General features: G+C 41.5%; 4 protein-coding genes across 4 annotated transcripts; all 4 read right to left on the minus strand.

Moving 5' to 3' along the window:
- Positions 1-390: 390 nt before the first annotated feature.
- Positions 391-2,817, minus strand: LOC124288743 (serine/threonine-protein phosphatase 6 regulatory ankyrin repeat subunit B-like). The gene has a single exon (XM_046725275.1). The coding sequence runs from the start codon at positions 2,808-2,810 to the stop codon at positions 516-518; it is 2,295 nt and encodes a 764-aa protein (XP_046581231.1). The 5' UTR covers positions 2,811-2,817; the 3' UTR covers positions 391-515.
- An 85-nt stretch (positions 2,818-2,902) lies between these two features.
- LOC124288754 (putative ankyrin repeat protein RF_0381) lies at positions 2,903-4,378 on the minus strand. Its single transcript, XM_046725287.1, has one exon. The coding sequence runs from the start codon at positions 4,361-4,363 to the stop codon at positions 2,906-2,908; it is 1,458 nt and encodes a 485-aa protein (XP_046581243.1). The 5' UTR covers positions 4,364-4,378; the 3' UTR covers positions 2,903-2,905.
- A 27-nt stretch (positions 4,379-4,405) lies between these two features.
- Positions 4,406-6,948, minus strand: LOC124288655 (the record flags this gene model as incomplete). The annotated part of the gene is made up of 3 exons (XM_046725228.1): positions 6,864-6,948; positions 6,211-6,234; positions 4,406-5,709 (listed from the first exon to the last, which is right to left on the minus strand). Coding segments are annotated over exons 1-3 (1,413 nt in total), but the record flags the coding sequence as incomplete, so codon positions are not given.
- A 20-nt stretch (positions 6,949-6,968) lies between these two features.
- Positions 6,969-12,734, minus strand: LOC124288666. The gene is made up of 2 exons (XM_046725237.1): positions 12,698-12,734; positions 6,969-7,427 (listed from the first exon to the last, which is right to left on the minus strand). The coding sequence occupies exon 2, from the start codon at positions 7,416-7,418 to the stop codon at positions 6,969-6,971; it is 450 nt and encodes a 149-aa protein (XP_046581193.1). The 5' UTR covers positions 7,419-7,427; positions 12,698-12,734.
- Between the last annotated feature and the right edge of the window lie 1,956 nt (positions 12,735-14,690).

Genomic DNA, 14,690 nt, shown 5'->3' on the forward strand with positions numbered 1-14,690 from the left:
ACTCTAGAGGACCAAGGAACTTAATTTATTCATGAGCGTTCCGAAAAACCCATGCAGACGCTGAAGAAAGCTTTAGTTAAATCTACAAGCTTAATCTGAAACAGTTCAAGATTAGTGAAAAGCACATTGATAGACTGTCTCACTGTCCCTTGACCAAGTTATTCTGTCTTCCGTCCTGACCTTTCTCCAATGCTAAAGCCGTATATGAAGCAAAGGTAACATTTCCACACGGTCACGGTACTGTCGGCTCACTGGGGCTTGTTTTCAATATGGAGTTATTTGGTTCGTAATCTAACCCAGTCTTCTGGGTGATGACCTAAAACTTTAACCACAAGGCTACCCCACCGCCCAGTGCTACTATATAATTACAGCCCAAACCCTGCTGTTCCTTCTTCCCCCTTTACGTCTGGGTTCCATTGTCTACTTTACAATAATCCAGAATGGCCACAATTGTTCTCGACATTCCCTTGCTTTTCTCCAATTCTGTGCCGATTGGTGTACCATCTCCAGAGTAGTCACGGACTGATATCTGATAGTTCTGTAGCATACTGCTCAGCTGTTCTCCCCTGTATGTCTCGAACAGTTTTGTCGACGCCTTGTCTGAGTAGCAGCTTCACTCGTTCACACCTGTTGTAGCTGCGGTCAGCAGCAGCCCGGAAAAAGGCCCTGTCCTGGTCATTTTGCTTATTTACAGTGACCCCAAGTTCTGAAAGAATCTCTAAAGTTTCATTTCGTGAAGCCTGTGCAGCGTAGTGTAAAGCTGTCCTTCCTTCGTGATCTTGTATTTTTGGGTTGACCTTCTTGAGAAGCATCTCCAGCATTTTCATCCTTCTATACTCACACAGTAGGATTCCATATTCTTGTTCGAATTCACTTCGGTAAATAGTTGTCCTACGAGCACCTGTTTTAGTGAGAAGAGGTATAGTGTCACTAGGTCTGGGATGAAGAGGTTTTGGATGAAGAGGTATATTGGCAAACAAATTCTGTACTTCTGTGTAAGCACCGTGTTGAACCGGCTTTATGTTTTTGACTGGCGATTGTTCTAAAGCATAGTGAAGAGCTGTCCTTCCCTTCTTGTCAAGAACATTTGGGTCCACACTCTTCTCCAACAGCATCTCCAAAATATCACAGGTGTTGTCTCTGGCCTTTGCTGCACAGTGGAGAGGTGTCATGCCCTGTAAGTCATGTACACCTGGATCAGCTTCGTGATCTAGAAGAAGCTTGACACTCTCTTTGTTCGAATGTTCTGACGCATAGTGAAGAGCTGTCCTTCCCTTCTTGTCAAGAACATTTGGGTCCACACTCTTCTCCAGCAGTATCTCCAAAATATGGTAACTGTAACGATTCTTAGCAGCACAGTGGAGACATGTCATGCCCTGTAAGTCCTGTAAACATGGATCTGCTTCGTGATCTAGAAGAAGCATGACACTTTCTTTGTTCGAATGTTCTGACGCATAGTGAAGAGCTGTCCTTCCATGCTTGTCAAGAAGATTTGGGTATATGCCTCTCTCTAGCAGTATCGGCAAAATATCAGATCGGTAAGGACGCAAGTGTACAGCACAGTGAAGAGCTGACATGCCCTGCAGGTCCTGTACACCTGGATCAGCACAGCGATCAAGCAGAAACTTCACTGAGTCTTCAGAGTCACCTGAGACATAATGAAGTGCTGTCCTTCCTTTCTTGTCAAGAATATTTGGATCCACTCCTCTCTCGATCAGTGTCTGTAAGGCTCCATAACTATTCGCAGCAGCACAGTGGAGATATGTCATGCCTTGCAGATCCTGTACAGAAGGATCAGCACCACGATCTAGAAGAAGTTTGACGCTCTCTTTCTTTGGATATTCTGATGCATAGTGAAGTGCTGTCTTTCCACGCCTATCTTGAACATTTAATTTTAACGATTTCTCAAGTAGCAGTGGAAGTGTATCCTTAAATACTGAGCCTTTTTTGGTAGAAGCACAATGGAGGGACGTCATGCCCCATAGATCTTGAACATCTGGATCAGCACCGTGATCAAGCAGAAGCATGACACTGGAGTTTTCCGAATGATCTGAAGCATAGTGAAGAGCTGTCCTACCTAGCTTATCCGGTATATTTGGGTCAACACCCTTCTCTAAAAATAACTTGAGGAATCCACAAGGACCCAGACAAGATAGCTCCGCATAATCATTGTTTGCTTCTAACATCTGTAAAGTGAAGCCTCTCTTCGTCACAACTAAATGAAGTGCTGTCATTCCCTGATTGTCTTGTATATTTGCATCAATTCCACTGTCTAGCAAGGCACTTACAGTCCTGTATCTTTCATGTACAGCAGCCATATGAAAGGGAGTCCATCCCATTCCATCCCTTACATTTGGGTCAACGCCTTTTTCCAGAAGAAGTTTCACAGTCTTAGGTTTACCACACCCTGCAGCATAGTGAAGAGGGTTTCTACCCATTATATCTTGAAGGTGTGGATTCACACCTTGCTCGAGAAGCATTTTGGTCAGCGTGTAGTTTGCTCTTGCACAATACAACATGCAAGGACTTTGAAGATACCAATACTGAGAAAATGAATATGAAAAAAGAGTTGGTGTATCAAGAAAACGTTCCCAAAGTTCAGATTTCCTCTGTTCAGTGGCATAGTGGAGATATGTTTTTCCGAAATCATCTCTTCTATTTGGATCGAATTCTCTGTCTGTATTTCCATGCTTGAGAATTAGCTCCGCTGCATCATAAATCATATCCTCAATGGCAAGACGAAGGGCTGTTGTACCACGGGAATCCATTGCATTTAGATCAACACCCCTCTTTACCAATACATCAACCATTTTTATGATTTTGTTGTGTCTGAAAGGTGTTTTAAGTAAACACAGCAAAATGTTGCCTTTACTGGCACCTTTGTGATTTACACTCAACCCTCTCTTCAGTAGGAATTCCAATATTTCAACTCCATAAGTATCGGCATGAGTGTCGATTGCTGAAAATATCGCTGTTCTGCCATCCTTGTCTTCTGCATCAGGAAGATGCTTTTGACATCAATGAGAAATGTGAGTTTCTCTAAAGCATCAACACGAGAGCATGCTGCCATGTGAACAATTGGTCTCTTGTCAGCGTCTACTGCTTCAATCTGTGCTCCTGAGTTGCACAAGAGCTCCAGTACTTCTATGTCAGCATACTCACAGGCTAGGTGAACAACACTTCTAGTTTGTGAACCGCATTGTGAAAGAATATTCACATCAGCTTCTTTGCTGCAAAGGAATTTTACGGTCTCCAAATCATTACATAGGACAGCCTTGTGAAGAATTGTTCTACCCTTTCCATCCATTTGATTTAAGATACTTTCTGCCACAACTAAAGCTTTCACTATTTCACGATTCACGTTTTCAATGACTGACAAAGGTACGAGTCCTTCACGGTTTTCCAGGTTAACAGGTGCCTTATGCTGCAGAAGTATTTTCACACATTCAAGGTGACTGTTCTGAACAGCCAAATGTAATGGGGTATTGCCATCATTGTCTTTCAAATCTACCTGAAAACCTTTCCCTAATAAGAAATCTGCACATTTATCGTTTCCATGTTGTGCTGCCCTGTGTAGCAAGAAGGTGTTTGCGGCAGCAACCCTAAAACGCTGGCTTATATCTTGGGAATATTTCATCAATATATCCAAGGACTCAGTGCTACCATAAGCTGCTGCCTGTTCTTGAGGTGTTGCGTATTTGGTGGAGTACTTGTTGGCATCGACGTAATTCCTCGTCTGCAAAATGTCTGTCTCAAGATTCAGTAAAAGATTCAGAACTGTGGCATCTGAGTGAGCTGAGGCTGACAAAAGGAGATGTTGACAATGAAGTTTACATCCAGTTGCAAGTAGTATTTGAATCATTTCTTTTAAACATTCCCTGCTGCTAAACACAGTGAGTTTGGGATGATGTGTTTGCATCTTATCACAGAGCCATGATAATATCTCTGAGATTACATTGAGGTTGTCGTCCTTGTGTTTTAACATGTGCACTGTCAACTGGACTATGTGTGTGTTTCCCATGTGTACTGCATACAGTAAGATTTCTGCCATGTTTTGACCAATTGCACATCCTTTTCCTAATTCTGGACTGTAGCGTAGTCTTTTTTCCCTCACGTAAGCAGTAATAAAACCGTTAAAGATTCTATCAACGAGGTCGTTCTTAAGACTCTGGCTAGAATTCATGAATAGAGCTATAAAACAATTCTCGTTTGACTCAGCACCATGATCAAGAAGCCATTTGACAAAATTGTTACTTCCAACATAAATTGCACAAGGCAAACATTCCTGTATTGTGTCTTTGAATTTTTCAGGCGATGGAATCGAATTTACAACAACTTGTACCAGATGATGATTACTTTCCATTACAAATTTACTCAATAAATATTCATATTTGAAAAACCGAATCTTCTCATCTTCACGGATATATGAAGACAATTCATCAAAATATTTTCTCTGCATAATGCTTGTCAGTTTCCCCTTTTTCGCCCATCTTTGCACCAAGAATGATAGAAATTCCTTGTGCTTGAGTGAAGGATGTCCCACTATCATTCCACTGCTCTCAGGTTCAGCTGACAAAAGCAACTCTGTGATGCGGTCAGCAAATACATCATAATTTTCCTCAGGTATCAAGACAATATTTATCTCTCCATCCAGTCTTTCGGTTCTTACCACTTCTCCAAGGACATCAATTGGCAATGTTCTGATGCAAGAGCTGGGAAACTGCTCTGAGTAGCTGATCAAAACAGACTCATATATAGACTGATGCTGAAAAGCATATCCTTTCTGGCCTTGCTTTAAATAAACACCACAGAGTGAATCTGCTTTTGTTTTGATGTCAAATAAGCTTGGACGTGTTCGTAGATTTGAACAATATTCTGTCAACATCTCAACCATTTCTTTAAATTCAGATGTACATTTTCTTGGATCAAGAGGAGTTGCATTAAGATGCCCATCACTCATCAATACCAGCAAAAGAACCAGATAACTCAAACCATCACTTTCCTTGAGGGCATCAACTTCCTTTAGGACGCACTCATTGGGTTTCTTGAAAAAGCTTAACCCCTTCTTTTGCACTTCCATGCTACTGGCAAAGAAAGTGCAAACCTGTGGGAACCCAAGGGCTGTTTTCATATTGACAATTTCTTCTACTTCTTTTTCAGAAAATTTGCCATGACAAACAACTTTCAACATTTTTTCCTTTTCCTTATTCTGAAGAGTATACTCACCGTCATCAATGAGAAAATGACAGATCTTTGTCATGAGATTGTGTTTGTTTAGTCGGTACTGACACTGTGCGGTGATTTCAGATCTGGATGTTAAGATCAGAAAGATGTGGCCAGATTCAATAGATGGCCACATTATATCAAACTTCCTTGTCCAATCTGCAAAATGTGATTGTGAAAAGTTTGTCAGGCCAAAAATGTCATCAATCATCACAATGTAACGTTCACTTTTACTTCTGGACTTGTCAGTTTTGCCATTCTTCGGAATGAGTGACCATTCATCTGCTGAAGTCAACAGAAGAGGAGTCCTCCCTTCCATCTTAGACATCTTTTCTAGTAACCGCCGACCCAGCCGTGATTTCCCAGATCCTGACATCCCCTTTAGGAAGATACATCCACAATCTGTCAACAGTCTTAGGGCAGACCTCTCGGCATAGGTAGACACGTATTCGGTTCTGTCATGCTTGAGTGAATGCTCCGTGGCATCTGAAAGATAATCATAATTGTAACATGCTTTAACATGTAGCTGAGAAAACTATTTCAGAAATTTGTTATCCAACATATATGTGAGATGAAATCATAGTTTTGTGATTTTGTTATGACCTGAGATCAAATTAGAACAGATTCGTGTCCTGATTGGGTCCCGTAAACAGTCTCTAACTGCTGACGACCCGTGAAGATCCGGGGTAGAATAGGTCTTCAGCAACCAATGTGCTTGCCATAAAAAGGCGACTATTTTGTCGTAAGAGGCGACTAACGGGATCGGGTGGTCAGTTTCACTGACTTGGTTGACACATGTCATCGGTTCCCAATTGCGCAGATCGATGTTTATGCTGTTGATCTCTGGATTGTCTGGTCCAGATTCGATTATTTACAGACCGCCGCCATATAGCTGGAATATTGCTGAGTGTGGCGTAAAACTAAACTCACTCACTCACTCACTCATTCTAACTGCTGACAGAATTTACAGGTATGAGTTATACTTACCGCGGATATTTTTAAAACGATCATCTGGAATAAAAAAACATAAGTTAGAATATGGGTGGCATGTAAATACTTGGACTCACTTCTTACAGTTAATGTATTTCTAAATAAAAAAGGAATGAACATTTATATAGTACATTCTTCCAAAAGAAGAAACGCACAGGCGTTTTCAGCAGTTAATTTCAATATACTTTGACAGCAATCGTCATTAAGACAATTCCTATGTTTGAATGGGAGGATCGGAGGATGGGAGACAACGTGTCTATCGACGTCGACACGAACGTTTTGCGCCGAGCTGCGTGGATAGATTTGATAGAGAAAGCGTCACATGTGCAGTCAGTAAACTGAATTAATGCTGACAATGACAACAATACATGTGTTCATTCGTGTGTCGAATTTCCTTCATATATGCTCAAGCCTAACCGACTCATATACACTTAAAACGTTAAATAAACTGCTTTATTTTGGGCCTATGCGTTTATTTTTTTAGAGTTTCTTTTTCCTGTTAGAAGTTGGGGTTGTTTTTTTTTTTAATATGTCATTTCACCCTGCCGTTTCTAGAAACGTATGCAAAATATTCAGAATATTACACCATAATCGACCTGTTTACCAACAAAATTAATGGTGTTTATGTCAAGAAAAGGTGTATACATCACCAATGTGTTGTGGCGTCACTCCTGATGATCTGGGCTGCTGCATAACTCTTTTCTTTTGGGGGATGATGCTGATGGAGTCACTCATGATGCGGGCTGCTTGATGAGTCACGTCACTCCTGATGATGCGGGCTGCTGATGCGTCACTCCTGATGATGCGGGCTGCTGATGCGTCACTCCTGATGATGTGGGCTGCTGATGCGTCACTCCTGGTGACTCGGGCTGCTGATGCATCACTTCATTTGGTCCAAGCTGTTCCCCCATCATTTCAGATGGTACACTTTGATGTATCACTCCTGATGGCTGGACACGCCCATCTGTATGAATGACTGTGACGCCTAATGCACCAGAATCTATGACATTCAAACCATATTCTCCTATTTCAATAACTGGTGCGCCAGGTAGTGACAACAGTGAAGACACATTTGTATCTGGTGTGTCCAGTGCTCTTCCATCTTGAGTTGATGTACATGGCTTCTTCACATCCACATCCTCATCCTCATCATCTGGGTCTTCGGTTGAGCCCACGCGGAATTTTCTTTTTTGTGCTTGAGACATTTTCAGTACCTGAAAAAAGCATCACATGCGATGAAAATAGCTCAACACTAGTCTACTTCATGTTTACTCCACGATATGATCTTGGTGTGTATGATCTTATGCTGGAATACATTAACTTGCTTCTGTGTCATCTGATGACCTGAGCGAACATCGTTTGTGGCTGAAACTTGTTTCCACGAAACTTATTTCACATGTGGTTTATTTCGTGTTTAGCAAGGTTTGTCTCCCGTTAGTCAGTCAGTTCGTTGACTGTGAGGTATTCGATGCATTAAGACCCACAGTTGGTGGGCGTGGTGGGCGAGCTGGCTTAGGCTGTGTAATGCGCCAGGCTAGTGATCCAGCGGGCATGAGGTGTCGGGATCGAACCCACCTGTGACTGGTTGTAAAAACCTTGGAGTCAGCCTTGTGTGCAGACTCGTTCAGTGTTGTCACAACCCTTAGTGTACAGTCCACAACCCTGTGCATTTAAAAGAACCCACGAATCCGTTGGTATATGACCAGATGGTGGCCACATGAATACGTGCAAACACCTACAGTAGTTGTTTTTGAGAGCCCGGGCCAAGCCGGACCGAACGCTTGTGATACTCTGTCTTTGTTGAGAATATGTAGAAAAGATAGCTTCACTTTCAGCAACGTGTTCGCTTCAAATACTACGCTTTGAGACTCTGTGAAGTGACATTTAGGTAGATATAATACTAATCTATGGATTTAAACACGAATCAGGATAAATGTGTCAGGTTTAAGTTGTTTTTAACAGCACGGGCCAAGCTTGGCTGAACAGAGTCTAAACACTTTTGACTGAGACAATATTGTGAATGGAGAGAGGAAAGGGCTTCACTTTAACGAACCAGTTATCTTTACATGTGACATTTTGTAACTTCACACGGTGATATTTAGGTAGATATAATACTAATCTATGGAATTAAACACAAATCAGGACATATGTGTGGGGCTTAAGTTGTTTTTGAGAGCCCGGGCCAAGCCGGACCGAAAGCATAACGGTGATACTGTGTGGTTGTTGAGAATGTATAGAAAATAGGGCTTCACTTTAAGCAACGTGTTTGCTTCAAATACAACGCTTTGAGACTCTATAAAGACGTACTTTGTTAGATATAACTCTATTCTAGAGATATAGACAGAAATCAGATACATGTGTGAGGTTTAAGGTGTTTTTGACAGCACGGGCCATGTCTGGCTGAACGTTGGGCAGACAATAAGCTCACTGGGATAAAAAGCCCTCGGACAAAAAACCCCTAGGCTAAATGTCCCCAGGACAAAAAGCCCTTGCAAATTTCAACCCATAGGATAAAACACCCTCGGTGTATATTTTGAGTTGACAGGTGATAACATGATGTTTTCTAAGCAATTCCTCCCACTGCTGCCAGTTGTTTCAGGCTCCTCAGTGACGATGTTGTTATTTTAACAATGGAATGAAGTCTGCTAAATGTTGTTTCAGAGAACTAGCTTAAATTGGTCACTTCCTCTTATGTTTGATTTTGTTGGACAGGTACTCATTGTTGTATGTCAATGAACATGGTGTTTATTAAGATGGTCTATTAAGATGGTCAGCGCTATTATTATTTAAATAAATTGCTGATTTCCTGCTACCTTCTTTAAAGGTTGGAATCCAGAGGCCGGCTATTGGTGACGGTGTTCCCAGCATTCGCTTTTGACTGGTATAGGACACAATATTAGACTGGTATGAACTGTAGCACAAGTATCAACTGCACAACTGCATTATGTGCTTGGTGATTTACATTTGTGAGGTATGTGCTAAAAATTTACGACTATGAATATGATCGCTCATATTGCCAAGTCATATAAACATAATATAGTGTTAGACGACATACCTTTGTATCATTTAATGTCAATAATACACTTTTGTCATTCTGAAGTTCATTGTTGTCCATATCGGACGACAGGCAGCCATTGTGCACAACTTGGTGACGTCATATGTTTACGTGGTATTTCCTTCAGATCAAATTACGGGCGCACAGCACATGTCACAATCTTACACATTGTCAACAGCCGAGCCGGGAGTGTCAATGTAGGTTTACAGTAATATCGAAGTTGTTAAATTGTATTACAGTAAACGATTTTGTAGAATTAACACAATAGTCACATTTCTTCAGCATTAATAGACTCAAAGTTGCATTAGTTTTTAATAGTAGATGACTGTATGTACGCAAATTGATGAAAGTCTGAACATATTTTGCTCACAGCTATTGCCGATCAACTGATGAACGTAAACAATCGATAGGTGGCGCGATTTGGCGTGTGGCTCGTGAGAAATTATGTCATTAGAAAATACCACGGAAACGTAGGTACCACGGAATCATATGATTACATGGTTACATATGCTATTTAATGTTGAATGTTATATTATATTGTATTCATGTGGGAATGAAAAAAAAGATTTGTTGGTATTCTATTACATCTCTTCATTGAGGACCTTTTGTCCTACCCATTGAGGGCTTTTTGTCATGGGGGCATTTAGCCCAGGGGTGTTTTGTCTGAGGGTGTTATGTCATTGTGGGCCTATTGTCCTACCACCGGCCGAACAGAGACTAAACACTTTTGATTGAGTCTATATTGTGAACGGAGAGACAAAAGGGCTAACTTTAACGAACCAGTTATCTTTACATGTGGCATTTTGTAACATCACACATTGATATTTAGGTAGATATAATACTAATCTATGGATTTAAACGCAAATCAGGATAAATGTGTCAGGTTTAAGTTGTTTTTGACAGCACGGGCCAAGCCGGGCCGAACAGCGACTAAACACTTTTGATTGAGGCTATGTTGTGAATGGAGAGAGAAAATGGCTTCACTGTAACGAAGCAGTTTTCTTTACATGTGGCATTTTGTACCATCACACGGTGATATTTAGGTAGATATAATGCTGATCTATGGAATTAAACACAAATCAGGACATATGTGTGGGGTTTAAGGTGCGCTTGAGAGCCCGGGCCAAGCCGGACCGAAAGCATGACTGTGATACTGTGTGGTTGTTGAGAATGTATAGAAAATAGGGCTTCACTTTAAGCAACGTGTTTGCTTCAAATACAACGCTTTGAGACTCTATAAAGACGTATTTAGGTAGATATAACTCTGTTCTAGAGATATAGACAGCAATCAGGATACATGTGTGAGGGTTTAAGGTGTTTTTGACAGCACGGGCCAAGTCGGGCTGAACAGAGACTAAACACTTTTGATTGCGGATTTTGTTTTCCGAGGACTTTATTTTCCTAAATCGTTGGGAATGGAGAGAGAATGGGGCTTCACTTTTACTTTACTTTATGAAGTGGTATTTAGGTAGATATAATACCATTTTGTATTTCATGTGTATTAGTAAATATAAGCATATGCATACGCGCTGGCTATTTGATTTGGGCTGGTATTATTTACAATGAAAACACATAAGAATTTTTGTGTTTGTGAATGCATACTTTGTTTGATCCTTTATAACATATTACAAAGTTTTCTGATTTCAAACATTTCTTTTAATATACATAATCATGTCGTGCCCATTGACACTCGCCGATATTCACGTCTCTTTAACATAAGCATCCTGTGCTGATTCAGCCTGAGACAATTCTATTCTGATTCTACGGGAATCTCGGTATGTAGTTATTGTTGTTGTGTGGGTTTTTTCACCACTAACTATACATTTTCAATCAAACTATGTATTTGTGAAGGCAGGAAGTGTATCGACCCAAATGTGCAGGTTTCGTTTTAATATTCTGCAATCCATTTTAGTATTACCCGGTGGCCCGGCCCGGCCCGACTGGGGGATGGTATAAAACCATTTAGGGTCCATGCAGGAAGCAAATGGACTGTAAGTTCCCATGGTCACTAGTATGGTGATCTACCTTCAGTTGTTGGCGATCTATAGCCCGATGTTATATAGTGTTGTTTTGAAATGAGTTAATATTTTACACTGAACTGAAGCTAGTTTTAATCGAATTGTGCTATCTATTCGTTATACTGTCCTTCGCTGGCAGGTTTGTAAATAAGTATACATATGTTTATTCTTAGTACATAACTTTTTGTAGTCACAATATGGCTGAAATGTTGTCGATGTGACGTTAAATATTAACTCACTCCGTACTGTCTCTGGGCTTTGCATTTAGCCCAGCTTCAGCTTTAATACAGCCTTGGAGCAAGCCTAGCCAGGTCTGTGAGACCGTAGCGCTGTGTCGAGGGCCGCGTCCCTTTGTTATATGGTGTCTAATGTTACCAATTCTCACTGTCTACATGTGCTGTGACAACCCATTCCAATTCTTTGTCCGATTAAGACTATTTTTAAACAAGTGTCTGTCTGTCTAACGCACTCGGACTTAGTGCTAAAGTTTGTTCAACAGGTCGAATTCCTGCTACGGGACCATTTATAATTAATTAATGGCTAGGGGGTGGTGTGTGTATGCGTGCGTGCGTGCGTGAGTGCGTGCGTGTTTTGTTTTTGTTTTTTATTTTAATAGGTGGGGACATCCATTCTGTTCTGGGGAGGTGGGGGCCATCAATTTTGTACACATGCTTCTCCATAAAAATCATCACCACCCCCATAAGCCATAAATCACGTACCGTCACTAATTATCCCTTTGTGGTAATCAAAGACATATACACAGTATTGTTCTCGCATCTGTGGTAATTTGTCCAATCCAATTAAAATCGAATTACAAATCCAGGTTGCTGTTGTATTGCTGTTGTATTGCTGTTGTACACCTGTGTATTTGTACATGGAATAGTTGTAAGTTAAGTATGCCAACCTGTGACAATATCATGAAGTATTTACACAACGACACGGGGCATCTGGTGTGGATATATACCGATGAGAACAAATAAGAAAACGCATAAAAGTATAGCTGATCCAATATTCATTTCCAGGTCTCTTTGCAAGCTTTGTATTGCAGTGTGGATGAAAATCGTGGAATTAATATAGAAAAGCGTCTACACGCGCAGCAGTGTGACTGAGCTTTCAAAGAACATTAATGTGTTAGACGCTGTACACTGGATCAACAAATCTTGGCAGAGTACTACAAGTTTGACAATCATGAAGTGTTTTTTTAGTGCCTGCGGGTTGTCAACTCCATTAAAATCTGTGTACCTCGGACTGCTGTCTAATTCGGACTTTTTAGTCGGTCCCAAGCTGGTCTGAATTAGACAGAGTGCATTTGTTCCCTTATTTCTTTCCATCAGTATATTTCAGCAGCACATGCATGAGTTTTAACATTGGGTAAAATCTAAAACCATTACTGTTCCAAACTAGACCTTACCTTGAGACTCAGCTCATCTGGAGATTGCGCAACAGGTTCAAAATGTCGCCAGGTCCCGTCTCTGTTCACGCAATATAGATCAATCAACAATACTTGTGCCACGTGACACAATACCAACGTAACGTGAACTTTCATTGGTCCAAGCTGTCGATGGTTTCCTTGCTCTTGAACAATGTCAGTGTTGATTCGTTATTGAATCTGACTATAACAACGACTGCACTCCAAGCGACTTTTGTATTCAAGGGTGGTTAGGGCTGTACACAAACAATAACCGACCAACACATTAATCCATTGCTGAGCAAACCACAGGGGCTTGTAACGCTAAAAACTGCCAGGCTAGAATGCACTTTACCTGGCGCAGCCCTCGCTGCTCCTTCTACGATCCTTAGGGTTAGGGTTTAGGGTTAGGCACCCTTTATTCTCCTTAGGGTTAAGCACCCTTTACTCTCCTTAGGGTTAGGGTTTAGGGTTAGGCACCCTTTACGATCCTTAGGGTTAGGGTTTAGGGTTAGGCACCCTTTACTCTCCTTAGGGTTAGGCACCCTTTACTCTCCTTAGGGTTAGGGTTTAGGGTTAGGCACCCTTTACTATCCTTAGGGTTAGGCACCCTTTACGATCCTTAGGGTTAGGGGTTAGGGTTAGGCACCCTTTACTATCCTTAGGGTAAGGCACCCTTTACGATCCTTAGGGTTAGGCACCCTTTACGATCCTTAGGGTTAGGGGTTAGGGTTAGGCACCCTTTACGATCCTTAGGGTTAGGCACCCTTTACGATCCTTAGGGTTAGGCACCCTTTACTATCCTTAGGGTTAGGCACCCTTTACGATCCTTAGGGTTAGGGGTTAGGGTTAGGCACCCTTTACTATCCTTAGGGTTAGGCACCCTTTACGATCTTAGGGCTAGGGGTTAGGGTTAGGCACCCTTTACTATCCTTAGGGTTAGGGTTAGGGGTTAGGGTTAGGCACCCTTTACGATCCTTAGGGTTGGGAGTTAGGGTTAGGGTTAGGGTTAGGGGTTAGGGTTAGGGAAACCCAGCAGCGCTAATTAATCTGAAAAAGTGCGCCCGGTAAAGTGCAGTACTCTGCCATCAAGGTATGTACTGTCACTGTCTGGGTCTATAGCGTTTCTAGCGCCTGTGGAGCAAACAGACATGTGAAGGCCCAGACCCCGTTACAGAAAGCTACCGTAGTGCTACGGCTGTCGTAAGTCTATGCTACAGATACGACAGTCGTAGCGCTACGAGAGCTTTGTGAAACGGGGTCCTGGGTTTGTATTCGTCTACGACAAATGAAATCGGGTCAGACAAATTTAACACGCCATATTATCCTACTTGCGTAGATCGATGCTCATGATGTTGATCACTGGATTGCATTGGCGGCTACGCAGGCTTGCTGACTTGGCTGACGTATCATCGTATCCAAGTGGCTGATTGATGTATGCTCATGAAGTCAATCACTGGATTGTCTAGTCCAGACTCGATCATAATCATCGTCATATAACTGGATTGTCTAGTCCAGACTCGATCATGATCATCTTCATATAACTGGATTGTCTAGTCCAGACTCGATCATAATCATCGTCATATAACTGGATTGTCTAGTCCAGACTCGATCATGATCATCGTCATACAACTGGATTCTCTAGTCCAGACTCGATCATGATCATCGTCATATAACTGGATTGTCTAGTCCAGACTCGATCGTGATCATCGTCATATAACTGGGAAATTTACAAAACTGAGAAATTATCACATCTGTACTATAATAGGATATTGACTAGGATGTTGGTGACATACGTTACGTGTAGGCAATATGTTAAGTAGTGAGTGAGTGAGTTGGGTTTTATGCCGCATTTAGCAATAATCCCGCAATGTCACTCAGTTTGTCTCAAATCTAAAATAGACAAAACTGTTAACACTGCAAGTAAAATTGCTGGAGTCAAATCTGAGTGTTCAAGCTGTCAGAATGATATCTTATCCAACCCTCAACTTACATT

The sequence above is a fragment of the Haliotis rubra genome, unplaced genomic scaffold (assembly GCF_003918875.1).
Source record: "Haliotis rubra isolate DU_JTF1 unplaced genomic scaffold, ASM391887v1 Scf1112, whole genome shotgun sequence".
Classification (NCBI taxonomy): domain Eukaryota; kingdom Metazoa; phylum Mollusca; class Gastropoda; order Lepetellida; family Haliotidae; genus Haliotis; species Haliotis rubra.